Source organism: Hyla sarda, chromosome 1 (assembly GCF_029499605.1).
Source record: "Hyla sarda isolate aHylSar1 chromosome 1, aHylSar1.hap1, whole genome shotgun sequence".
In the NCBI taxonomy this organism is placed as follows: domain Eukaryota; kingdom Metazoa; phylum Chordata; class Amphibia; order Anura; family Hylidae; genus Hyla; species Hyla sarda.
In genome coordinates this window covers 196,760,506-196,788,391 of record NC_079189.1, presented here as the reverse complement: position 1 = coordinate 196,788,391, position 27,886 = coordinate 196,760,506, and the positions used below count along the sequence as shown (strand labels likewise).

General features: G+C 43.6%; 1 protein-coding gene across 1 annotated transcript; it reads left to right on the top strand.

Moving 5' to 3' along the window:
• The first annotated feature begins 67 nt into the window (after positions 1-67).
• LOC130362395 (alcohol dehydrogenase 1-like) lies at positions 68-27,884 on the top strand. The gene is made up of 9 exons (XM_056566776.1): positions 68-204; positions 5,947-6,048; positions 7,486-7,630; positions 8,929-9,016; positions 17,565-17,784; positions 19,009-19,269; positions 21,104-21,239; positions 25,922-26,060; positions 27,597-27,884. The coding sequence occupies exons 1-9, from the start codon at positions 187-189 to the stop codon at positions 27,619-27,621; spliced, it is 1,134 nt and encodes a 377-aa protein (XP_056422751.1). The 5' UTR covers positions 68-186; the 3' UTR covers positions 27,622-27,884.
• The last annotated feature ends 2 nt before the right edge of the window (positions 27,885-27,886 follow it).

The window sequence follows — 27,886 nt, the reverse complement described above, 5'->3', positions numbered from 1 at the left end:
GGTGGCCTCAGATACCCTGGCTGGCAGTAGGGGAGGGTCTTTAAGCTACTTTCAAGGGTGAATACTGGGCACACATCCATGTAGAAGCAGAGGAGAATGGGAGGTGTCATATGGAACTTTTGTAGATGAAAATGAGGAGTTTGCTTCACATTCATTTCTGGAAAGGTTTGTGGGACAAAGTGTAACATGGCTACTATTGGTAAAGTAAGTAGGTGTTCTAATATGTTTTAGATTATGCATGTTTGTAAGTTATAAGAAGACCACCTTTTTCAAAGCTACTGTTACTCTGAGCATACTTCCAGATGACGGTATCAAGTGGATTTTCTAAATTAAAAATGAAATTTCATTACAAAGTTTTGCTACAAAGAACAGTGAAAATTGTATGCAGTATCATAAGACCATAAGATTTTATGCTTCTCTGTAAAGTGTTTGAACCCCTGGCCAAAAATTTCTCTCACTTAGAAATTATTTCATTCATACCTGTTACAGTTGTTATAAGCGGGAGGAGGTTTCATATGGAGCTCATGGAACCCAAATTTTCAATGTTCTAGTGCAAAAATAATAATAAGAACAATAATAATAAAAATAATATAAGGCTGTCAAAACACACACAAACCCTTGTAGCTTTATTTCAGTCATGTGTTACCTCACTTCATCTGCTATCTCCTCCTATTGTTATGGCTGCATTCACATCTCGTTTTTGCAATACTGTTGCCGTATCCAGTTTCTGTTAAAAAAACGTATGTCACTGAACCTGACCGAAATGTATGCAAACGTATGCAACCGTATATGCCTCCTCACGTTTTTAAACTGTATACGGTTTAAAAACGGATAAACGTTTGCATACGTTTTAATAAATTTTTCTTGAAAAAAAATATATACGGTTTTAAAGTTTGTCAACATTTTAAATAAAGTTCTTCTTCTTTCTACTGAATTCCCCCCCCCCCCTCCAAAAAAAAAATGAAAAAAATGAAAAACCGTATTGTGCAAACCGGATGTAACTGTATGCACATACGGTTACATACGGTTACCATAGAACTTCATTTTAAAACAACCATATACAGGTTGGATACGGTTTTTGACCGGGACACAAAACCGTAGCAGACTACGGTTTGGTGTACAGTTAAAAACCGTATACAACCGTAAATGATGCAAAACGCACACAACCTGATGTTACGGTTGGCATACGGTTTACAATGAAATGTCTATGTATACGGTTTGCAATACGGTTCGATACGGTTTTTTAAATCAAACCGGATACGGCAACTGTATTGCAAAAACGAGGTGTGAATGCAGCCTAATATGTAAGCTATAGATATGTTGTACAAATATGGCATATCCATCATTGTCAAATGTTACAAGTGTTATTATGTTATGTGTTATTTTCTAAGGTAAACTTCACATAATAAGGATTTAGATGTACTGACATATTTTTATCCCTGCAGCTATTACCTGTGTGAGGAGTCCAAATACAGGAAATGTGGGTGGACAAGCAGGGCTCTGTGCAGTGAGGAGAAGCAGGGCTCCGTGCAGTTAGGACAAGCTGGGCTCTGTACAATGAGGACAAGCAGGGCTCTGTACACTGAGGACAAGCAGGGCTCTGTGCAGTGAAGACAAGCAGGGCTCTGTGCATTGACAACAAGCAGAGTTCTGTACACTGAGGACAAGCAGGGCTCCGTGCAGTGAGGACAAGCAGGGTTCCATGCACTGAGGACAAGCAGGGTTCCGTGCAGTGAGGACAAGCAGGGCTCTGTGCAGTGAGGACAAGCAGGGCTCTGTACACTGAGGACAAGCAGGGCTCTGTACACTGAGGACAAGCAGAACTCTGTACACTGAGGACAAGCAGAACTCTGTACACTGAGGACAAGCAGGGCTCTGAACACTGAGGACAAGCAGGGCCCTGTACACTGAGGACAAGCAAGGCTCTGTACACTGAGGACAAGCGGGGCTCTGTACACTGAGGACAAGCAGGGCTCTGTATACTGAGGACAAGCAGGGCTCTGTACACTGAGGACAAGCAGGGCTCTGTATACTGAGGACAAGCAGGGCTCTGTGCACTGAGGACAAGCAGGGCTCTGTACACTGAGGACAAGCAGGGCTCTGTACACTGAGGACAAGCAGGGCTCTGTACACTGAGGACAAGCGGGGCTCCGTACACTGAGGACAAGCAGGGTTCTGTGCACTGAGGACAAACAGGGCTCTGTGCACTGAGGACAAGCAGGGTTCTGTGCACTGAGGACAAGCAGGGTTCTGTACACTCAGGACAAGCAGGGCTTCGTACACTGAGGACAATGCGGGGCTCGGTGCACTGAGGACAAGCAGGGCTCTGTACACTGAGGACAAGCAGGGCTCTGTACACTGAGGACAAGCAGGGCTCTGTACACTGAGGACAAGCAGGGCTCCGTACACTGAGGACAAGCAGGGCTCCGTACACTGAGGACAAGCAGGGTTCTGTGCACTGAGGACAAGCAGGGCTCTGTACAGTGAGGACAAGCAGGGCTCTGTACACTCAGGACAAGCAGGGCTCTGTGCACTGAGGGCAAGCAGGGCTTCGTACACTGAGGACAATGCGGGGCTCCGTACACTGAGGACAAGCAGGGCTCTTTGCACTGAGGACAAGCAGGGCTCTGTACACTGTGGACAAGCATGGCTCTGTGCAGTGAGGACAAGCAGGGCTCTGTACACTGAGGACAAGCAGGGCTCTGTACACTGAGGACGAGCAGGGCTCTGTACACTGAGGACAAGCAGGGTTCTGTAAACTGGGGACAAAAAGGGCTCTGTACACTGAGGATCTGTGACATGCTCCCGGCTCACACATCAGGATGATTAACAAGCCAGGAGCCTGCACAGAGTCCTACTTGTCCTGCCCACACTTCCTGTATTTGGACTCCTCATAGAGACACACAGGTAATAGCTTGCCGGGACAGCATTTTTTCACCCAAAAATATACAAATTTGTTAATCAATGTATTTTACAATTATACATATATGTAACGGTCCGGACAGGTGACTGGAGGTGGATCCACTGGACCAGAGGGGTGATGGTGTGGGCCATATCCAGGGAACGGAATCTAAGGGGCTACTGGTCCTCACCAGGGCCCGCCGCAAGGCGGGATGGTCTTGCTGCGGCAGGTAGCCCCCAGGTCGTTCCACCAGATAGCGACTAAACCCCTCAGGTTGCTGAGATAGGCGCGGTACAGGAGGAACAGACAGAAGCGTAGTCAGACGTAGCAAAGGTCAGGGCAGGCGGCACAGGATCAGAAGCGGTAGTCACTAGCAATAGGTCTAGGCAGGCAGCACAGGTTCAGAGGCGGTGGTCATGGGCAAAGGTCGGCAACAGGCAGGGAACACTTTAATAATAGGAACGCTTTCTTTTGGCACGAGACACAAAGATCCGGTGGAAGCAGACCTTTATTAAGACAGTAAGGGCCAGGCACCAATCAATGGTGCGCTGGCCCTTTAAATTTCATGAAGCCGGCGGGCGCGCGCCCTAAGGAGTGGGGCTGCGCGCGCCGGGAGGCAGAGGCAGCGCAAGGGGACGAGGCCGCGGGTAAGTGGACACGGGATGCGGCGTGTGTGCGGCGACCGGCCGCCACACTAACCGCATCCCCGACGGAGGAGACCCTGCGCTCCCGGTCAGCGTGTCTGACCGGGACGCGCAGGGACACTGCATACTGGGGCAGAGACAGTGAGCGCTCCGATCCAGAGGAGGGGATCGGAGTGCTCACTGTTACAATATAATAGTATTATCTACATTATATCAAAAGTTTTTGTTAACGACAGGTACACTTTCAGCATGTCCTGTTGGCTGGCAGTGGCATTGTGCACAATACAACAAATATGGTACATTTATTTTCTCTCACAATTGGGCAAGAAATACTAAAAGTACAGATTGCCTTGGTTTAGCACTCCAGAAAATGTTATTTATTTATTTAGTTTACATAGTGCAGCATAGGCTACTATTAGAGGACACTATATAGGCTCGTATATACACCTTGTGTATACATATTTTGGTTGGTTTGTTATTTATTGGTTATCTGTAATCTTGATTGTTTCTCCCTCTCAGACAGAGGGGGTAGCATCGTACTGTATATCGGTGACATGAAACTTTTGTCATCCAAATCAAACTGAAGTCTCCTGAGTATTCCTCTCAGGTGCAGCTTTAGTCTACCAGCTCTTGCATTTAGGAGAGAATAGTATCAAACTGTATCCCATAGACTACACAAAAAAAGTGTGCTGGTAAGCTAATCATTGGCTGAGGCTAATCACTGGCTGGAGCAGTGCATCCGGAGGCTATGGGGACCAAGTAAGTATATTTTTTTTGTTCTTGGCAGCAAAGAATGTATATTTCTTCCACCAAACTACCAGTGCTTTTGGCCTATATACTCTATTGGTATACATCAGGCTAATAGAAACATATGGATAATGCAATATGTATGAAAAGCAGTTCCTTTTATATAATCCATACATTTATGATTACATTATTTAAAGGAAATCTGTTATTAGTCTCACCTGCACCAACTTGTTGGTACAGACACGTAGGTAACACTGATGATAACCATACTTATCTGATCTGATCATTGCACCCGTTATTCGGCTATCTTCCTCTGAAATCTTCCATACCGGGGCCAACTTGGAGCATGGGCGGAGCTTCCTGACATCACCGCTGCTGTTTGCTAGCAGCGGGACACAGCAGAGAAACATGAGCGGTGACGTCAGGAAGCTCCGCCCATGCTCAAAGTCGGCCCCTGAACGGAAGCGTCACCTTCACTACCTATCTGTACTGAAAGGTTAGTGCAGGTTAAATTGATGACAGATTTCCTTTAAGCCATGGGAAAAAAAGTGTGCTAATTAGGTCTTTTTTCAAAATAAAAATAACTTGTACAACAATTCCCTCTACTGCAAATATCTTCTTTTCAAATCAATGCTCAATCTTTAAAAGGCTTTTAAACATGATTGGAGATTTTATGCCAAGCCAGAATCTCTCCCAGAAGTTTGGTGGTATTCTCAAGGAGACACACTAACCCCTCAGTCCTTCATTCAAAACCTGTCACCATCCAGGCAGCCAGCACCCTGCTCTGTACTGACAAGGAGCAAGAACCCAGAAACTGCTATCAACAGATGGGTTGCCCTGAGATTCTGGCTTGGTATATCATTCCCAATGATGTCTTAAGGCCTTGAGGGTGCAGCAGTGCTACCTCCAGCCGTTGGCACTGTAGAGCAAGTTTTTTTTTCCTTTCAGAGGAGAACAACTTTACATATTATTTAATCCAAAACTAGGAAAGGATTAACATGGGGCATAGAGCTTCTAAGCCTATTAACCAGATGAAAAAAAATTGATTGTCTATAGTTTTTGTATTTTTCTACTGGTTGGGACTTGTACAAAATACATAATTTATCTTACAATCCTTCACTAATATTAGTTTACATTTTATGCCTCTTCCAGTTTAAGTGTAGGGTCACACACTACACATCCACATTGTATTTGACACTGCTGATGCACTACCGGCAGTCACAGAGCGACTACATACCAAGCTCCCTGCTGCAGATCTGCCACTACGAGCAGACACACAGAGCTACATGGAGGAGGGAACGCTGCAGATGCGCTGTTTGTGACCCTACCCAAAGGCTGTGTTTCCACTAGGCAGTTTTTTTTATCATAACTGCCACTGCAGTTTCTGAGCCAAAGCCAAAAGTGGATCCCTGAGGAAGGAGAAGTAAAAGTCCTTTCTTTATACATCTCATTCCTTTTGAATACACTTCTGGCACTGGCTGTGGAAACCCTGCCTTACAAAAGAAATTGTAGTATCTGACACAAGGACTTTCTTGGGTTTGGGGAATCGGGGTGAAAGCCATATACACCTTACATTTTACAATTTGACCTGATTTATAAATGTTATTGTGAAAATGGTGAAGATATTACGTTTTATTATTATTTTACACTCAGGTCATCAAATGTAAGGCTGCGGTGTGCTGGGGAACTAAACAACCACTCAGCATTGAAGTGATTGAAGTTGCACCTCCAAAGGCTGATGAAGTTCGCATAAAGGTAATATAGTTGTTCTGGAACTGAAATATCCGCTAAAAATAGGTTGTAAGTTTATGTCACAGCTCAGCCCCGTAAGGCTACAGCCAAATACAGCATATTTTGGAATGCTACCAAAGCTAGAACTGGATCTAGCAAGAAGGGAAATCCTTCCTTATATTTACCACTCCTTTTCAATCCACTCCTGGTTTTGGCTGAATGAAATTTAAAAACTGTCCCAAAATTGAAGCATTCAAAAAATAAAATAAATAATGCTATGTGACACCAGCTTTAAAGTAGATGAGGCTACGCTGCAATATTACTGGACAGATATGGCATTGATTTAGGAAGAAAACTATAAAAAATAAAAAAAAACTTTTTTTATTCCATGTTTTCCAAGGTGACAAATGACTGAAATTTTACTATTTGCATATCTTTTTTGGCTGTGGAATTTGCCATGCCATGTCTCCTAAGCCCCCTATTTCTGCTGTTTTTTTGACAGTAGCAAATATTTATATATATATATCCCTCTTTATATTTTCTTCACACTTTTTTTATTATTCCCCAAGTGACTTATGCAGTTAATTTGTACAGTACACTGCAATATGTGTCAGTGGTTAAGCAGGACCAGCACCCAACATGTAACTGCCTAGATGCCACAGTTTCTATTGACCATGGCATTTAAGTGGTTAAACAGCTGGCAGCTGGGGTCAGCTGCAGATAGTAACCTCCTTAAGATACTAATAGTAGCCAAGAAGATCACCATCTCTGTGCCCACATATAGTTTTAGGCTCCCTCTGTGCCCCAATTTAGTTGTAGGCACCCATACTGCCCCTGATATAGTTGTAGGCCTCCATACTGCCACCATATAGTTGTAGGCCCCTATCATTGCCCCCATTTAGTTGTAGGCCTCCCTACTGCAACCCTATCAGTGCCCCTATATAGTTGTAGCCCTCTCTGTGCCCCCATATAGTTGTAGGCATCCCCTGTACCCCCATGTAATTATAGGCCCCCATGTGGTTGTAGGCTCCCACACTTCCCCTCCAAATATAGTTGTAGGACCTTTCTACACCATCATATACTTCTAAGCCCCTCTGTGTCCCAATAGAGTTGTAGGCTCCCTTTATGCTACCATATAGTTGTAGGCCCCATCTGTACCCCCATATATTTATAGGCCCCCATAATGCCCCCTATATGATTGGAGGCCCCCACACTGCCTATATGTAGCTGAACAGTAGAATAAATCAAAAAGCTATATATTTTATGTGACTACATCTATATTTGGTATTCAAAATTTGGCTGCAAATATGAAATTGCCTATCTAGATAGATGCACTTTAATTTAAGCATTACATTAATAATTGATGTAAATATATCTGGGGGGGGGGGGGAAATGCAGTATTTTAGATAAATGTGGCTGGATTCTCAATTGTTTCATGTAAACTCTTCTGTATACCTACAGATTGTGGCAACTGGAATTTGTCGTTCAGATGATCATATTATAAGTGGGAAAAGTATAAGTGAAATAAAATTCCCTGTGATACTGGGCCATGAAGCTGCTGGGATAGTAGAGAGTGTTGGTGCAGGAGTGACAGATCTGCAACCTGGTATGTCTGGTGGTTTAACGGATTGTAGCTGTTTAGCAGGAGTAAAAGTCAAGGAAATACAGAGTATTTGCCAGAAATTTGTGGCAAAACTAAGCCTGTACCATAACTCATGCACATTGTATATACATAGAATGAAAGGATCCTCCAGGCTTTTTTCCCTCACTATATGTGTCATTTACCAGATACTCATCTATTTCTCACTGTTACTCTACAACTCTGTACTTGTAGTACAAGCATAGCAAAACACAGGTACTCTGCACCTACTGTATGTATTACAGTACAGGTAATTGTTGACACTCAGGAGAGATTCCAATGAAAGAATGAACATGTTCATTCTTTAAAACAGAGTCTGGGGTCAGAAATTTGCTCAGTGGAATTGTTGCAGAAATTCCATAGTGCGACTGATGCAGCAGAATTCCTCTGAAAACAATGGAAGGATGCTGCACTGTATTTTCCGTTCAGGAACTCTGCTCAGAAAATACTTAGTGTGAATGGGCCAAAATGGGAATGGGACCTGTGGCAGACCTAAGGTGTCTAGGCACATCGGAAACCTATTCCTTTTGACCTAACTTTACATATGCACTCTCGACTCATCAGAGTGTGCACAGGCTCACAATAGGGCAAGGGAATAAGTTGGTGCCAGACACCTCTGAGAATAAAGTATGAGACATGTTAAAGGGGTACTCCAGCCCTGAGACATCTTATCCCCTATGGGACCACGGGGCCGGAGTCATGACGTCATCCCCTGCCCTCGCTATGCAAGTCTATGGGAGGGGGCGTGACAGCCATCACGCCCCCTCCCATAGACTTGCATAGCGGGGGCGTGACATCACACGGGGGGCGGAGTCGCGATACTCCGGCCCTGTGGTCGCCACCCGGCTGTTTGTGAGCTGGCACCGTGGCATGCAGCTCAAACAGGTGGGTGGCAAATACAAGATTGTGGGGGTCCCGCCGCTGGCGAGACATCTTATCCCCTATCCTTTGGATAGGGGATGAGATGTCTCAGGGCCGGAGTACCCCTTTAAATGCAACTGCCCAATCCACCTGTCTCTATACACAGGCCCAAAAAATTAATGTATAACTTACCATATACAATAAAGCTTTCCCACCATATTATACATCAACCTATTTAGCTCATATGCTATGTAACATTCTGGCTGCAGATACAACAGCATGTTCCACATCACAGTTCCCTAAAAAAGAGCAACTATGTGATCTACTACAGTGTGCATGACAAGTTCATGTGGTAATATAAACAGTAAGTTAACATATTCATGCTCATATTCCCTTTCTTACAGGAGACAAAGTCATCCCATTGTTTCTTCCTCAGTGTGGAAAATGCAGATGTTGTATTAATCCAGACAATAATCTTTGCAACAAAAATGAGTAAGTATTTTAGGTAACCTAAGAATGTGCAAACGTCTTATCCACAGGGGTGTAGATACAGGAGGTGCAAAGGTAACAGTTGCACATGGGTCCTGGTGTCTGAGGGGGTACATGTGAAGAAACTAGTATTATAATAACAAATAATAGATAAGGACACTGTGAAGTTAGATATCTATCACCTCTTTATAGTTTATTTATGTAATCTTGTGTATGTATTACATTTAGCAGCAGAAAAATAGATGTAAGCTTTCAGTTAGTTGATTATTTTATTAAGTTAAAAGTTCATTAATCTATAAGCCCCAGACAGTCCTGTAACACCTACAATAGTTTGAATTCAGTGGAAAATCATGTGAAAGCAACCAACACCATGTACAATGCATTTGGCAAGTCTACAAACCCTTTCAATTTTTCATTTTGTTATGTTGAAGCTTAGAGAAAGGAGTAATGTTTTGCTCCTTCAATCTGCACTTATTATACTATTATCCAAAACAAGGAAAAACTAAAGTTTCCATTCGGATCCTTGGCTATGATACTTGAAATTCAGTTGTCTATATAAGGTCATATCAGAGCAAAAACTATACCATGAGATGAAAGAACTGCCTGTAGAGCTCAGAGGCAGGATTGTGCGTTCTCCACACATCTGGAGAAGGTAAAAAAAAAAAATTGCTGCACTCAAAGCTGCCAAGAATGCAAGGGCCTCTCCAATTCTTAAATAGAAGAAGTCTGGGATAGAGATGGTCGAATTGAAGCTGATGAAGTCAAATTTGTTCCGAATTTCATGAAAAATTTGATTCTGAAAGGAATCCGAATTTCCTTACGCTTCGTGGTAACGAATCACTTCACTACATTTTGTGCGGGTCAGTGGGATAAAATGGTGGCTACACATGTGAGGATATGGGGCAAGGAAGTCTAGGAAGGGAAGTATGAATCACATGGCGAAATGCAGCCTATCAGCAGCCAGCCAGCTCTGTGATGTCACAGCCCTATATATTTGGAAGCCATTGCTAAAGATGAGCATTTCCCGAACGTTTTGCTGAGAGAGCAAAGACTGTGTGTGCGCACTAATCACCGTTACTGACAATACAGATCTTTACAGCAGCAAATCCATTCACATCAAGCCCACATTCGTTCTGGCTAGAGAGAGAGCAGACACTGTGTGGTCACTAATTAACGTTACTGACAATACAGATCAGCACAGGGGAAATCCATTGACCTCAAACCCGCATCACTGCAGGCAGGCAGGCAGGGAAAGTTTAGAAGTAATTTCATAGTCTGCCAATTGAGATCATCACAGGAAGCACTCCCCATTCAAAGACTGCAAGTAACCATAGTGCAGGCAGGGACAGTTCAGAAGTTGTTTCAGAGTCTGCCAATTGAGTTCAGAACAGGGAGCAATCCCCATTCAAAGACTGCAAACAACCACAGTGCAGGCAGGGACATTTCAGAGAGAGAGAGTACACTTTTTATCTGTTGCAATCGTACTGGGGTGTTTTACTGTAAAACAAGTGAAATATATATGCACTCCGCAGTTCTAAGTTCTTTCTGGGTAAAGATAATAGCGAGCAGTAAGTGTAATTGCACTAAAAGACTTACGCACTAGGGGGGGGGCATTTATTATTGTTTGCTTTGGTAAGCAAGTTCTGAAGTCATCTTTTTTGTTTTGCTTTAGTTTTGCTTAAGTGCTACATATTTATCATACTATCACAGGGTTTTGATACATTCGGACCACATAAGCAAAACAAAAAAGTCACAGCTGAGACTTTTGTGAGATTTTTTTGCAACTTTTTAAATTTGCTCACATACGGGAGTTACAGGATACAGGTCAGACCAGGAGTAGACTTGAGACTTTTTGTAATGTGTTTGCAACATTTTTTTTTCCTACGTGCGACTTCCGCACATCATAAATACCGGACCACTGCAAAGTAAATTTTTGCTTACTCACAAAAGTCACACAAAAAAAGTACTTAGGAGAATGTGAGACTTATTTATGCAACTTTTATAAACAAAAAAAGGGCTGTAAATACCTTAATAAATGTCCCCCTAGATTGTTACGCTTATTTTAGGTGTAACCGTACTGGGGCGTATTACTCAAAAAAAGTGAAATATATAGGCACTCTGCAGTTCTACGTTTTTTCCTGGTTAAAGCTAATTGGGGGCAGTAAGTGTAAAAGCACTAAAAGACTTACGCACTAGATTGTTATGCTTATTTCTGGTGCAACCGTACTGGGGTGTATTACACAAACAAAAGTGATAACAGTGGGGGGAAAAAAAGTATTTAGTCAGCCACCAATTGTACAAGTTCTCCCGCTTAAAAAGATGAGAGAGAGGCCTGTAATTTTTGTCATAGGTATACCTCAACTATGAGAGACATAATGAGAAAAAAAATCCCATTGTCTGATTTTTAAAGAATTAATTTGCAAATGATGGTGAAAAATAAGTATTTGGTCAATAACAAAAGTTCATCTCAATACTTTGTTATATACCCTTTGTTGGCAATGACAGAGGTCAAACATTTTCTGTAAGTCTTCACAAGGTTTTCACACACTGTTGCAGGTATTTTGGCCCATTCCTCCATGCTAGAGCAGTGATGTTTTGGGGCTGTAGCTGGGCAACACGGAAGTTTAACTCCCTCCAAAAGTTTTCTATGGGGTGGAGATCTGGAGACTGGCTAGGCCACTCCAGGACCTTGAAATGCTTCTTACAAAGCCACTCCTTTGTTGCCCGGGCGGTGTGGTTGGGATCATTGTCATGCTGAAAGACCCAGCCACGTTTCATCTTCAATGCCCTTGCTGATGGAAGGAGGTTTTCACTCAAAATCTCCTGATACATGGCCCCATTCATTCTTTCCTTTAAATGGATCAGTCGTCCTGGTCCCTTTGCTGAAAAACTGTCCCAAAGCATGATGTTTCCACCCCCCCCCCCCCCCCCCATGCTTCACAGTAGGTATGGTGTTCTTTGGATGCAACTCAGCATTCTTTCTCCTCCAAACACAACGAGTTGAGTTTTTGCTAAAAAGTTCTACTTTGGTTTCATCTGACCATAGGAAATTCTCCAAAACCTCTTCTGGATCATCCAAATGCTCTCTAGCAAACTTCAGATGGACATGTACTGGCTTAAGCAGGGGGACACGTCTGGCACTGCATGATTTGAGTCCCTGGTGGCGTAAAGTGTTACTGATTAAAGCGTGTACATGGGTGACAGATGGGTGCAGAAGAGTGTACATGGGTGGGAGATGGGTGTAGAGGATTGTGCATTTGTGACAGAGTGGTGTAGGGGTGACAAAGGGGTGTACATGGGTGACAGATGGGTGTAGAAGAGTGTACATGGGTGGCAGAGGGGTGTTGAGAAGTGGACATGGGTGACAGAGGGGTGTAGGGGGTCATAGAGGGGTGTACATGGGTGTATAAGAGTGTACATGGTTGACAGAGGGGCGTACATGGGTGACAGAGGGGTGTATAGGAGTGTACATGGGTGACAGAGGGGTGTATAGGAGTGTACATGGGTGGCAGAGGGGTGTAGAGGAGTGTACATGGGTGGCAGAGGGGTGTAGGGGGTGACAAAGGGGTGTACATGGGTGACAGATGGGTGTAGAAGAGTGTACATGGATGGCAGAGGGATGTAGAAGAGTTTACATGGGTAACAGAGGGGTGTAGAGGAGTGTACATGGGTAACAGAGGGGTGTAGAAGAGTGTACATGGGTGGCAGAGGGGTGTAGAAGAGTTTACATGGGTAACAGAGGGGTGTAGAGGAGTGTACATGGGTAACAGATGGGTGTAGAAGAGTGTACATGGGTGGCAGAGGGGTGTACAGGAGTGTACATGGGTAACAGAGGGGTGTAGAGGGTGTACATGGGTTGCAGAGGGGTGTAGAGGAGTGTACATGGGTAACAGAGGGGTGTAGAGGGGTGTACATGGGTGGCAAAGGGGTGTAGAGTAGTGTACATGGGTGTAGAAGAGTGTACATGGGTGGCAGAGGGGTGTAGAAGAGTTTACATGGGTAACAGAGGGGTGTAGAGGAGTGTACATGGGTAACAGATGGGTGTAGAAGAGTGTACATGGGTGGCAGAGGGGTGTACAGGAGTGTACATGGGTGGCAGAGGGGTGTACAGGAGTGTACATGGGTAACAGAGGGGTGTAGAGGGGTGTACATGGGTGGCAGAGGGGTGTAGAGGAGTGTACATGGGTAACAGAGGGGTGTAGAGGAGTGTACATGGGTGGCAGAGGGGTGTAGAAGAGTGTACATGGGTGGCAGAGGGTTGTAGAAGAGTGTACATGGGTGGCAGGGGGTGTAGGGGGTGACAGAGGGGTGTAGAGGAATGTACATGGGTGGTAGAGGGGTGTAGAAGAGTTTACATGGGTGGTAAAGGGGTGTAGAGGAGTGTACATGGATGATAGCGGGGTGTCGAGTAGTGTACATGGGTGGCAGAGGGGTGTAGAGGAGTGTACATGGGTGACAGGGGGTGTAGGGGGTGACAGAGGGGTGTAGAGGAGTGTACGTGTGTGGCAGAGGAGCGTACATTGGTGACAGGGGGCTTGGGGGTGATGGGGAGGTGTACATGGGTGACAGAGGGTGTGTAGAAGAGTGTACATGTGTGATAGAGGGGTGTAGAGGAGTGTACATGCGTGGTAGAGGGGTGTAAAAGAGTGTACATGGGTGACAGGGGCGTAGGGGGTGACAGATGGGTGTAGAGGAATGTACATGGGTGATAGAGGGGTGTAGAGGAGTGTACATGGGTGACAGAGGGGTGTAAAGAGGGGTAGATGGGTTTAGAAGAGTGAACATGGGTGACGCGGGGCGTAGGGGGTGACAGAGGGGTGGGCAGGGGTGACAAAGGGACGGAGGGGTGAATAGGGGTGACAAGGATGTGGTCATGGGTGGACAATGGAGAGTGAACATGGGTAACAGGGAGATGGACAGGGGTGACAGAGAGAGGGATAGGGGGGTGGCCAAGGTAGACATAAATGACAGGAGGGTGACAAGGGGGTAAAAGAGGGGTGGACAGGAGTGACAGAGAGAGGTGGACTGGGGTGACAAAGGAACAGAGGGTTAAATATGGGGGGGTGGACATGGGTGACAGGGGGTAGACTGGGGGGTGGACAGGGGGATTGAACATGGGTGACAGGGGGGTGGTGGACAAGGGAGACAGGGGGGCGTGAACATGGGTAACACAGGTTAAGAGGGGTGAATAGGGGTGGACATGGTTGACAGAGGGGTAGACTGAGGGGGGGTGGTCAGAGGGTTGCCCGGGGGGGAGGATGTGGGTGACAGGGGTGGCCAAGGTAGACATGGATGACAGGGGAGATGGACAAGGATGACAATGGAGTTAAAAGGGGTGACAGGGGGGAACAAGGGGTGACAGGGGGTAGATTGGGGGGTAGACTGGGGGGTGAACTTGGGAGACAGGATGGTGGACATGGGAGACAGGGGGGTGGACATGGGAGACAGGGGTTGTGGACATGGGAGACAGGGGTTGTGGACATGGGAGACAGGGGTTGTGGACATGGGAGACAGGGGGGTGGACATGGGAGACAGGGGTGGATAGGCATGACAAGGGGGTAAACGAGAGGTGGACAGGGGCAACAAAGGGACAGAGAGGTGGCCAAGGTGGACATGGATGACAGGGTGGGTGGACATGGGAGACAGGGGGGTGAACAGGGGTGACAGGGGGTGGACAAGCATGACAAGGGGGGTAAAAGAGGGGTGACAGAGGGGTGAATAGGGGGGTGTACATGGGTGACAGGGTAGACTGGGGGGTGGACAGGGGAGCTGAACATGGGTGACAGGGATGGACAGGGGGGTGGACAAGAAGGACATGGATGACAGGAGGGTGTACATGAATGACGGGGGAATGGGTGACAGGGGAATGGGTGATCGGGGGGTGGACATGGGTGACAGGGGGGTGGACATGGGTGACGGGGGGGGTAACAGAGGAGTGGAAAGGGTACAGTACCTTAAGCAAGCCGACACGGGCGCAGCTTGCAGTTCCACGGCATCTTCCCCTCTTCGGTGTAGCAGGGCACCATTTTCGTCTATCTGTGCCGCAGGGAGGGAGGGGGACATAGGGGGATGCAGGAAGGATGGAGGAGGACGCCGAGAGACGCTGTGTGTGCAGTATGCACGCAGGCTTCCCTTCCCCCCTGTGGTGAGTCACAGGCGCACAGACTGGGGCGGCAAATAAAAAAATAAAATAAATTAAAAATTCACTGCAAAATCCTGCAGCACCCCGGGCAGTGCCGAATGGCACACTAGTGTGCCGGGGCACCCCGGTTGGAAATCACTGGACTAGATTATCCATGGTGCCACACAAACACTTTGACAAAAGAGACCGGTTTCTTCTGCCCACCTGCCTCAGCTACTATTCTGGTCCTGCCACCCGCCTGATGACTAGTGTTGCTCGCGAATATTCGCAATACGAATTTTATTCGCGAATATCGCAATATATTCGCGAATATAGCGCTATATATTCGTAATAAAGAATATTCGTTGTTTTTTTTTTTTTTTTTTTCACAGTACACATCACAGTGATCTCCCCTTTCTGCTTCCAGCTTGTGTGGTGTAAAGAAGGCTCTAATACTACTGTGTGAGACTGGTGTGCGAATTTTCGCATATGCGAAAAGTAGCATATGCTAATTTTCGCATATGCGAATTATTGCTTATGCTAATTTTGTATATGCTAATTTTCGCATATGTTAATTTTCGCATACGCGAATTTGCGCATATGCGAAAATAAAACGAGAATATTACGAATATGCGAATATTCGCAAATATATGGCAAATATTCGTCCATATATTCACGAATTCGAATATGGCCCCTGCCGCTCAACACTACTGATGACACACATCTGATGCCAGATGCTCCTTCTTTCACCCACCTTCATCAGCAGGTACTGGTATTGCCACCCACCGCCCCACTCTGTCACCGGGTCACTTTCAGGACTCCTGATGCTGCTGCCACGTCCAGGCTCTGTCATTGTGCCCCCATATGATATCCTTATGCTGCTGCCACCTCCAGGCTCTGTCATTGTGCCACCCTATGGTCTCCTCATGCTGCTGCCATCTCCAGACTGTGTCGTTGTGCCGCCTTGTGATCTCCTCAGGCTGCTAGCACATTAAACTTGTTAATCTCTTCAAAATCTTCAATTGACATTCAAAGATCTCTTTAATCTCTTCAATTGTGAGGCCCTATGGTCTCGTCAGGCTGCTGCCACTTCCAGACTCCAAGGAAACGGGTTGGAGCGATTAAAATAAACCATAACATGGAACAAGTGTTCTGTCTTGTTGTCAAGTGTTTTTTTTTTAAGTCTTCCACCCATCTGCAAGACATCCTAAAAATGGCCAGGAAACTTTGCATGCACTTCAGCCACTGGTACACCGCAAAGCACACCCTCCGCTGCTCGTCATCATATATTAGCTCTGGAATTACCACAAGAATCCAAGGAAACAGGTTGGAACGATAAAAATAAACCATAACTGATTCAATGACATTTGCAGTTTCATACGCAGTTTCACAGTACCAGCCGTGTTTACTTACACGTGCATGGCTTAATATTTTAGACAAGCATATGATACTGGCAGGATCTATCCAGTAGCCCTCCCGGGTCAGGCCTGCACCACTGAGAGGGAGGATAAGCTGACACACTACTCTGTTATTGTTCCGCTCTGCGCTTCCGCCACCTCCAGACTGTGTCATTGTGCCGCCATATGATCTCATGCTGCTGGTGGCACATGAAACTTGTTAATCTCTTTAAACTCTTCAATTGACATCTCAAAAATCTCTTTAACCTCTTCAATTGTGACGCCATATAGTCACCTGACCCTGCTGCCACATCCAGACTCTGTCAATGTGCTGTTCTGCGGCAGTGATTCTAATATCGACGCCTGTATTCTGCATTTCATACTGAATAACAGTATTATTTTACAACCCCAGCACACTCCCTATGCATATTACGGCAAGGCAAAGTGTTCTACACCCCTATTGAGGCTCTCTGTAGCCCAGAAATAGCCGTTTGTAACAGCGATTTGCCATGAATATATTCGGATCAAACCAAATTGTTGAAAAATTCGCCCATCTCTAGTCTGGAAGAACTAGGGCTCTTCCTAGAGCTGGCCATCCTAAGTATTCATAGGATAAGGGCCTTGGTAAGATGGGTCGCCAATAACCCAATAGTGACTTTGGCTGAGCTCCAAAGATTCTGTGTGCAGATGGGGGAAACTTACATCACTGCAGCAGTTAAGTACTGAACAGATTAAGATTTTTAAATAGAAGTAATTTACAAATCTTTTTAACTTTCTGCCACCAGTTGATTTGAAAACATTTGTACCCATTTAATGCATCGAATGGCTCTTACACCATGCTGGCACTACATTGACAATAGTGCAGCCAGACACTGAGCACACGTGTTTCTGAACACCGCAACAATTTTTATTTTAGCATAAGGCTGCAACATAACAAAATGAGAACAGCAAGTAAGTGGGTGTGAAGACAATCCTAATGCACTGTAGAAGGTAATACTTTCCAATCAATCGTTTTCTTTTATTTTTTATACAGCTTTGGGAACCCTAAAGGAATGCTTTTTGAAAAGACTACAAGATTTACCTGTAAGGGAAAACCTATTTACAACTTAGCCAATACCAGCACTTTTACTGAGTACACAGTGGTCCCTGATATTTCTGTAGTTAAAATAGACAAGGATGCCCCACTGGATAAAGTCTGCCTTATTGGCTGTGGATTCTCCACTGGATATGGCTCTGCTGTGAATGTTGCTAAGGTAAGTTTCAGTGCTATATATTACCAATTTAGTTAAAGGGGTTATTTGCAATATGCACATTTGCTCAACTGCTGTTCATCTAAGCAGTCAAAATTGAGGATAGAAAATATTGGCACTCATTTACTTAGAAAATCGGGTTGTAAGTCTATCTTGCTTTCTTACCCGACTGCTTTTTTCCCCTGGTATTTATTATTATGTTGCATCCTGTTTGTCGCACGTGGGTTTTGGTTTCCAACTCCTCTGAGTTGTCGGGAAAAAATCCACAACAATTCAACAAATTCGGGTTGGAAACCTTTATAAATACGTGGGAAAGCTCAGAAATGTGGGATTACGCCCCTTTTTCGGGTTTGGGAGAATCCACATCGGGTCCGTCAGGAAAAAATGTTGCATCGTGTCGCAGACTGGCGCACGATGTCTGCGACATGGCGCAGACAAAGATGCGCCAAAAAAAACCGACAAAACAAGTCGGGTTTAGAATAGTAAATGAGGGCCAATGTTTTTTGTGGTCAAGACCTGGAAATGCTTCAGCTTTTCACTATTTATGTAGATGCTATGTCATGACTCTTTATAGGTAAATGATCAATACCTTTAATAACTCCCATTTATTTCTCATGTGTCAACTTCTAAACAGACCTCTGTTGCATTCCTACTTTTTCCATTCTGAAAGTTTGATGGAAAGAATAGAAAGTCAATGCAGGATTTCAGGATCATGAAGTATTGTTCTGGCACAGCTACAAGTGATGCACAAAAAAAGAAAAAAATATTGTTATTATTATTCCTAGTTGTATTAAGGTAGACTAGCACATGGATGATTTTTTTACAGACATTTCTGCCACTGTGTCATTCATAACTATAGGGCTTGCAGAAATGCAAATGCAACAAAAATAACCTCATTCAGATGTATCAGATATCTGAAACAATGGTTATCTCTGTGTACAGAAATAGCTTAACCTCTATTAAATGTCTTTAAAAAAAAACTATGCAAATGTCACACCAACATATACATGCAAATAAAATGTTCAGATTAAATAAAATAAAGAATGTTTGGTATAAATAAAGTAGCAGACAGTAGTCTTAGTACTAAATGGCACAGGGTATGACTGCCTCCATCTTCTGTAGACCATAAGGATCTAGATATACAATTGGGTGATGAACAGCACAGTATAGCATGTTAACACACTATCTATAATTGCAGCAACTGTTCAATTGTTTTACTTAACACAGGTTAAACCCGGCTCTACCTGCGCAGTATTCGGTTTGGGTGGAGTTGGTTTGTCTGTGATTATTGGATGTAAAGTTGCAGGAGCTTCCAGGATTATTGCAGTTGACATAAACAGTGACAAATTTGCAAAAGCCAAAGAGTTTGGAGCCACTGAATGTATCAACCCAAAGGATTATGACCGTCCTATCCATGAAGTGTTGGCAGAGATGACTGATGACGGAGTGGACTATGCCTTTGAGGTCGTTGGAAATCCAGGCGTCATGGTAAATTGATGACAAAACATTTCAATATTATTATTATATGATTATTAAATGTGAACTTTTGGCCCAAACAGATACTGGGTCACCCAGGGGAGCACCTAGAATTTTTAATTTCCAGGGTCCTGAAGACTGGGAAAAGAAATGCATGCTATGTAAAGTTTCGGGCTGGATTAGGGTGAAAATAAAAGCAATGCAAGCAATGTAATGATTATATTGCTAGTATACTGTAGCTTTTATTTCCACATTAAACTACCATATAATGTATCAGGCCATGGTGATCTGGCACATAAACATACTTGCCAACTTTTAACAAGGGACATCATGGAGATACCAAAAAATAGAAAAACTAATGGCACACGTAGCACACCACACACATTTTCTACTATGCCATGCCCATTTATATAGGCTTATACCTATACTGCTGTAGCTTCTGCTAAGGGCGTCTAGAATATAGACTATATAAACTATAAGGGCCCCTCAAATAACACACGCCCTCCACCAACTCTATCCTAACCCTAAAGTGTGTGCTAAAGCAGCTTCTTTGAGTTGTTTGCTATACTGTGTACATCAAGGACATTGGTGGAGCCTTATAATTTCAGAGACACTAGTCCCAAGGCAAATACCCGTCCCCACAACAACAAAAAAATATTATAAACATATCTATATGCGAGAAGCAGTTGTTACCCCTAACCAGTGATAAATATTACCACCATACTGCCACTGAACAAAACACACTATACACAGAAAGATATTACCGACAATACCACTACATTATGCCTAAATAAATAATACCCCCATACCATGACCACTATCATTACTACTTCAGACTATCTAAGAGATTACAGATTAGCTTTATCCAGTGTTTTTACAGATGATGTCTTCTCGGATCAGAGTCATTCAGTTCTGTTTTTCTTCTCTATCGGGACCAGATCACTTATCTCTGCAGAAACATCTTAGGTCGTCCCTTTTCCAGCACCTTCCTCGTCTATCCCCAACGCTATACAAACTTCCCGTCTATAATATCCAAAATGATAATAATGTCATCTTTGGTGCTCCACACACTAATAATGTACTACTTTACACCACTACATTATGAAAGTGCAAACAGTAATATTTCCTACATAATAACAGTGTCCCCTTTGTGTTTCCTACAGGGAAGTTGTTACTCCTTTGCGCCCCCCCCCCCCATCCTCCCCTTACAGTTATAGTCCCTTTTTATCCCTTCAAGTTGTAGATAGTTAGGCTCCCCTAGGTAAAACCCTCATATTAGTTGGGTAGGTAGATCCCTCACATTAGGTAAGCAGACCCCTTATGTTAGCTAGGTAGGCCCTCTTTATTAGAATGATAGGTGGATTGTTTATATTAAATAGGTAGGTAGTTCCCTGATATTAAGTAGGCAGACCTTTCACATAAGGAAGGTACTGTAGTTGGACCGATATGTTAGTTGGATCACCATATTAGACAGGCAGATACATCCTTCCCCCCTTTGCGCTAACAAAAAATAAATAAAAAAATAAAGAAGAGCCCCTACCACCTCCTCACTCACATGGTCATGCCTTCAAGCTCAGTCCTCCAGTATGTGGCGGCGGCAAAGTGACATGAATATATCAGGACACAGATGTCCTCATCTTTTCCTGGTCTCTGATTGTCCTGGGCAGGGTGCTTATAACTCTGGCACTGCTGCACTTTTCATCTGCATTTGCATTCTGAGGTAGATGCCATTGTAAGGTAGGCAAGTGAAATATAAAATAATTCTGTGCAGCTTTTAGGGAGGCCTGTAGGGTTGCCATTGTTATTGTCTTCACATTTCTTATTTTTTTATTTTTTTTTATTAAAGAAATCTGCTCTTTTATCCAGTCACTTTGGCTGCGGAAAAACTGTGATTGTTGGTGTAGCTCCTTCAGATGCCACCATATCTATTGATCCGATGGTAATTCTAACTGGACGTGTTCTGACCGGAGCTTTTTTTGGAGGTAGTGTACTATATAGAAGTAAATCCTGTCCATGAACTTGTTTATTATTGTGGTATCCCAGTACAGGTACATTGTGTCAAGGTATTGTAGGCCCTGTCAGATTGAGACCCCCAGTGTCCTGGGGGCTCCCCTGCAGGGACTCGACCATTTCTAATGTGTATTTGCACTGTTATAACTTAGCAATCAGTTATTAGGTATCTGTAGCTTTAAGTATGTTACCTAGCAACCTCATGCCTAGTCAGGGTATGTGAGAGTGGAGGACTGAGGGCTAGACTAAACTTTTGTGTAAGGTATTATGTTAGTACTTGTATGTAACTTTATTGTTAATCCCAAAGGAGAGACAGACAACTCTATGATTCACAGCTGCCTGGCCAATGGGCTTTAGTTTAGCCTTCCCTCATCAGGGGTGGCATTTCCTGTGTAGTTCAGTTTAGGAGCTGAGTTCAGAGGTGCAGTTCAGGAGTGGAGTGGTGTGCAGGAGTTCTGGAGAGTTCAAGAGTTCAGGAGAGAAGTGGAGTTCAAAGTGAAGAATCATCAACTCATTTCAGTCAGAGTACAGAGTGGAGAAATATCAAGCCTTTACTTCAGCCTTGATCAGAGAATTCCTAAAGGACAATTCATTATCTTCCGGCGAAAAGCCACAAATCTACCGACACTTCAGTAAGTGACTTTAATCTCAAGCCTAATATAGCGCAGACCTAAAACTCCTAGTCCGGCCGTAAGAGCCAAGCATATATGCAATATCAAGTCCAGGCACTTCAAGCTATGTGGTCCTCTAGAGACTGTCTGTTAACCCTTTGGGAGACTGTGGTTGAGCGCTGTGAAGATTTTACAACCTCTCTTCAAGTTAGTAAAGCCTTAGTAAACTGCAACCTAGTGTGGAGTCAATTCTTTCCTTGCTAGCCTGTGGGAAGACGGAGTTCCCCGGACCTGTAGTACCCCGGGAGATACCAAGACTACAGTGGCGTCACGTAACATTAAGGGTTAATACCATCCGACCCTGGGTTAATACCCCCAAGAACCAAGTAGCTAACCCCAGCGTAGCGGTGGCTGCGGACCTCACCCGTGGCCACCACATTATAAGTTGTGTTTTTTTTCTTCAGCAGATCTTTAGTCTCTGATGGCAGAGAATAAGCATGTTTCACTAATGTCTGACTGTTCACTGAATCGAAGTAAAAGAGACAATGGGGGAGATTTATCAAGACCTGTCCAGAGGAAAAGTTGCTTAGTTGCCCATAGCAACCAATCAGATTGCTTCTTTCATTTTTCACAGGCCTCTTTAAAAATGAAGAAGAAGCAATCTGATTGGTTGCTATGGGCAACTAAGCAACTCTTCCTCTGGACAGGTTTTGATAAATCTCCCCGATATGCTTAGATAATTTCTATTACCCTTTCAAATAACTATTTTTGTCCTGCACTCAGCTACCACTTGCACTCCCATAGATGATGAATGGAGTGGCAGTCTAGCCTGCACACTGCTACTCCATTCAGAATCTTGTTCAGGGGTCTCGTTAACGATATCACATGAACCCCATCGGATGAATCCCCCGCAATCATACTCTTATTCCCTTTCCTATCGATAGTGGATAAGTGTGCATGGTGGTAAAATCTCTTTAACGGGGTACGCCGGTGGAAAACTTAATTTATTTTTTTTTATCAACTGGTGCCAGAAAGTTAAACAGATTTGTAATTTACTTCTAATTAAAATTCTTCTTCCTTCCAGTACTTATCAGCTGCTGCATACTACAGAGGAAGTCTGTCTGACATCAGTGCTCTCTGCTGACACCTCTGTCCATGTCAGGAACTGTCGAGAGCAGGAGAAAATCCCCATAGCAAACATCTCCTTCTCTGGACAGTTCCTGACATGGATATAGGTGTCAGCAGAGAGCACTGTGGTCAGACAGAAAAGATTAAAAAGGAAAATAACTTCCTCTGGAGCATAAAACAGCTGATAAGTACTGGATGGATTAAGATTTTTAAATAGAAGTCATTTACAAATCTGTTTAACTTTCTGGCTCCAGTTGATTTGAAAAAAAATATTTTCCACCGGAGTACCCCTTTAACCCCTTAATGACACAGGATGTATATTTACATCCTGCGCCGGCTCCCGCGATATAACGCGGGGTCACCGTGTGACCCCGTGTCACATCGGGTCAGTCCCGGCAGCCATCAACAGCCGGGACCTGCGACTAATACAGGATATCACTGATCGCGGTGATGCCCTGTATTAATCCTTCAAACGCGGCGATCAAAGTTGACCGCAGCATCTGAAGTGAAGCTGAAAGTATCCCGGCAGCTCAGCCGGGCTGTTCGGGATTTCATTGCGGCGTCCCGATCAGCTTACAGGACACCGGGAGGATCCCAAACCTGCCTCCTCGGTGTCCGATCGGCGAATAACTGCTCCGTGCTTGAGATTCAGGCAGGAGCAGTCAAGCGCCGATAACACTGATCAATGGCATGTTAATACCTGCCAGTGATCAGTGTAAAAGATCAGTGTGTGTGTGCAGTGTTATAGCCCCCTATGGGGGAAAAAAGTGTTAATATATGTGATTTAAACCCTTCCCTAATAAAAGTTTGAATCACCCCCTTTTCCCATAAAAAAAAAACTGTGTAAATAAAATTAAAAATAAACAAACATATGTGGTATCACCGTGTGCGCAAATGTCCAAACTATAAAAATATATCATTAATTAAACCGCACGGTCAATGGGGTACACGTAAAAAATTCCGAAGTCTAAAATAGCATATTGTGGCCCCTTTTCTACCATTAAAAAATGAATAAAAAGCAATCAAAAAGTCAGATCAAAACAAAAATGGTACAGATAAAAACTTCAGATCACTGCACAAAAAATTAAAACCACCCGTATGCAGAAAAATAAAAAAAAGTTATAGGGGTCAGAAGAGGACATTTTTAAACATATACATTTTCCTGCATGTAGTACGACAAAATCAAACCTATATAGGTAGGGTATCATTTTAACCGTATGGACCTACAGAATAAAGAGTAGGTGTCATTTTTACCAACACAGCTTCTGTGCTTTTGCGATCACCATGTATTGGAAATAATAGAACCTAACAATGACTAAAAATATCACAAAAGGTTTTTACACACATGTTGCAGCTGTTTGCACCTGTCAAGCTCTTTGTATTATGAAAGTGTGGTGAGCCACGGGGTGTGAGGTGAGGTGTAAGGGGCATATGGTGTTGCCCAGGGGTAGATGGTATTAGCCCCTTCGTGTTTGTGATGCCAGAGCATGGTTTGCCTATGTAACCACTCGAAGGTAGAACCGCTAGTCCTAGGTTAGGAATAAAGAGTCCAAGGTCAGGTTAAGGGTAATGGTAGCTTTTAGGCTGCATCCACATCTCATTTTTGCAATACGGTTCTCGTATCCGGTTTCAGTGAAAAAAACGTATGGAACTGTATTGCAAACCGTATGTATAGACATTTCATAGAAAATCGTATGCCAGCCATAGCATCCGGTTGTGTACATTTTGCATCATTCCATTTTTTTCCCGTCTTCAAAACCGTAGTCTACTATGTCCAGTTGAAAAACCGGATACAACCTGTATACGTTTTTTTAAAATGGTGGTCTATGGGAACCATACTGAACCATATGCGCGTACGGTTCCATCCGATTTGCACAATACAGTTTTGCAGTTTGCACATGCGCAGTGCACGCCGAAAGTTCTTCCCACAAATAGAACAAGAAGAACTTTATTTAATTAAGGACAAACATAAAACTGTATAGTTTTTTTTTTTTTTGCAAAAAACGTATTAAACCGTATGGACATCCGTTTTCAAACCGTATACGGATTAAAACCATAGAGATGTCTATACGGTTGTACACGGTTCGGTCCAGTTTTGAGACATACGTTTTATTTTTTTTTACAAAAAACCTGATATGGGAACAGTATTGCAAAAACGAGATGTGAATGCAGCCTTACTGAGGTTAGACAGGTGTTACAGTCTATACAGTTCAGCCAATATCCCAGAGAGGTGGCCAGTGACACAGAGAGACCTCACAGACTTGCTGGGACTTGCAGTAGGTAGACTGACTATAATGCAGGCCACGGTGACAGTAGACTTGGCTCACTTGATGACTGACAATTAAGAGACTTGAGCTTACTTGCAATTGACAGGTGGCTGCAGACTTTAGGCTTGAGGCCTCCAATGGCTGGACACAGGCACTGGGACAGACGACTGGACTTGACCTCAGCAGGAAATTAAGTGTGATCAAAGAGAGAGATTGCTGCGCCTCCCTTTCTTATAAAGGGAGGCTGTGTGAGGAACCTATAGGTTAGTGGCGAGGTCACATGGTCACTGGTGTTTTCTGGGTAACAATACAATCATATGACCTAAACATGTGACATAATCACGTGACTAACAATACAGGTCCTTTACTCTTTCATGTGAAAACTTATATACACAGAGGGAGACACTGCAGGGGAGCCCCGGGGACATATAGGGACTCAACCTTACGGGACTGGGACACCACAAAAGTAACCAACAGTTTTTAGAAAACGGTCTAAATCAATATTTTTGATGTATGGTCAACTGGACCTATTACCTACCATTTGTGAATCACCATGATCTTTCTCATATTTATAGTGGCTCTTGTCAAAAAAGGACATGGAAATTGTAGGATTATTATACTTAACAATACTTTCCTTTGTTGGCACAGGTTGGAAGAGTAAAACTGATGTCCCAAAACTTGTGTCTGATTATATGAATAAGAAATTTGACTTTGATGGTCTGATAACACACAGATTACCACTTGAGAAGATCAATGAAGGATTTGAACTTCTGCGCAAGGGAGAAAGGTAAGCTTAAAGGAGATCTCCGGCGAAAATTTATTTATAGGGGATAAGTAGCTGATCGCGGGGGGGGGGGGGGGTCCAACCACTGGGCCCCCCCATGATTACCAGGAAGGGACACGGTGCTCAGTGTGGAGCACGTGCTGCATCCGACACACACACCATTCATTTCTATGGGAGAGTCAAAAGGACCAGAGTACAGCCCTCGGGCATCATCAGCATTCCCAAATAAATTAATGAAGCGCGTGATGTCTATCGGTGTTTTACTGAGCCCTAGCAGTCGGACCCCAGCCTTCGGACCTCCACGATCAGCTACTTATGCCTCATCCTGTGGAAAGGGGATAAGTACATTTTCACCAGAGTATTCCTTTAGGATTCTAAAAACCCATATATATATATATATATGTTAGAGACATGGAAGTAATGTTTCAACAGGGTTTCTCCTGTCTTTATTGTTCAGTGACAAATCAAATACAGTCTTTAACTTCAGGCAATAACAAATCCAAATAAATCCTGTTTGTACAGCACAAGTTACACAGATATCTTCCCTGTAAATACAGGTAGCTTTCTACCTGTCACAGGGCAAATGTGTTACTCACCAAGGTTACAATGTCCCTTTTTGAGGCTGCAAACCTCCAGATTGAAACTCTCATTAGTGATGCAGGTTCCCCATAGCCTCCTTATAAGACTGACTCTCACCTGGTTTTAAATCCCAGCGACTAGCTGTCTTCAGCACCTGTGCTGATTTGTGCTAGTCTGAAAACCTAGAGAGGCCCAGGAGGGGGATAAAAGTGACAACCTGTCTTTAACCCCTTAAGGACACAGCCCATTTTGGCCTTATGGACCAGACCAACTTTATTTTTCCTTTTTCTCACCTTCCAAAATCCGTAACTATTTTATATTTCCATCCACAGACCCACATGAGGGAATGTTTTTTGCACAACCAATTGTACTTTGTAATGACACCTCTCATTTTACCATAAAATGTATGCCAAACCCCAAAAATTATTATTTGTGTGATGAAATTTAAATGAAAAAAGCAATTTTGCTTATTTTGGAGGGTTTCGTTTTCACACGGTACACTTTATGGTAAAAATGACATGTTTTCTTTATTCTGGGGGTCAATAGGATTAAAATGATACCCATGATTATATACTTTTCTAAGCTCTTAAAAATGGTTCAAGTTGGAAAATGCCATACATCATTAAGGCCAGTGCCAAGTAAAGAAAAACCAACAAGAAGGATTGGATTGGTGATGATGAAGTAGAGAGGGATTTATCACATATGTGATTGTTCTTTTCTTATTTTATAACACCCCCCCCCCCTTTACCTATTTTTTAACCAACTTAGAAAATCCATTAGACAGCTTAGGATAGGCCTAAAAAACAAAATGGTGTTACAAGAATGACCAAGCTGTATGAATGATACTGAGTAGAGATTATTTCTGTATGTGTCAATAAATATTTTCAGACTGAATATATCATGCATTGATTGATACTGTACATACCACAGATATCTGTAACCAATGTATTTTCTTTCTAGTATCCGTACAGTGTTGACTATGTGAAGAGCCCAGAGCTGGACGTCATCTAAAGAAAAATAAATACCTATTGTCGGCTTTCAAGATGAAATATTCATTTATCACAAGAAACCTTTCTTACTTTCTATTATATAGCTGCATGTTGGTCTGTATGTATAAGTGTATACATTGCTTCACTATATACAGCTGCACATATGTATGACTAAGGCCTTAGTGTAAGGCCAAAAGGCGTCACTGTACCTTGTGTTCCTGTTATGACCATCTGGTGAAATAAATATCATCCTCTGAGTTA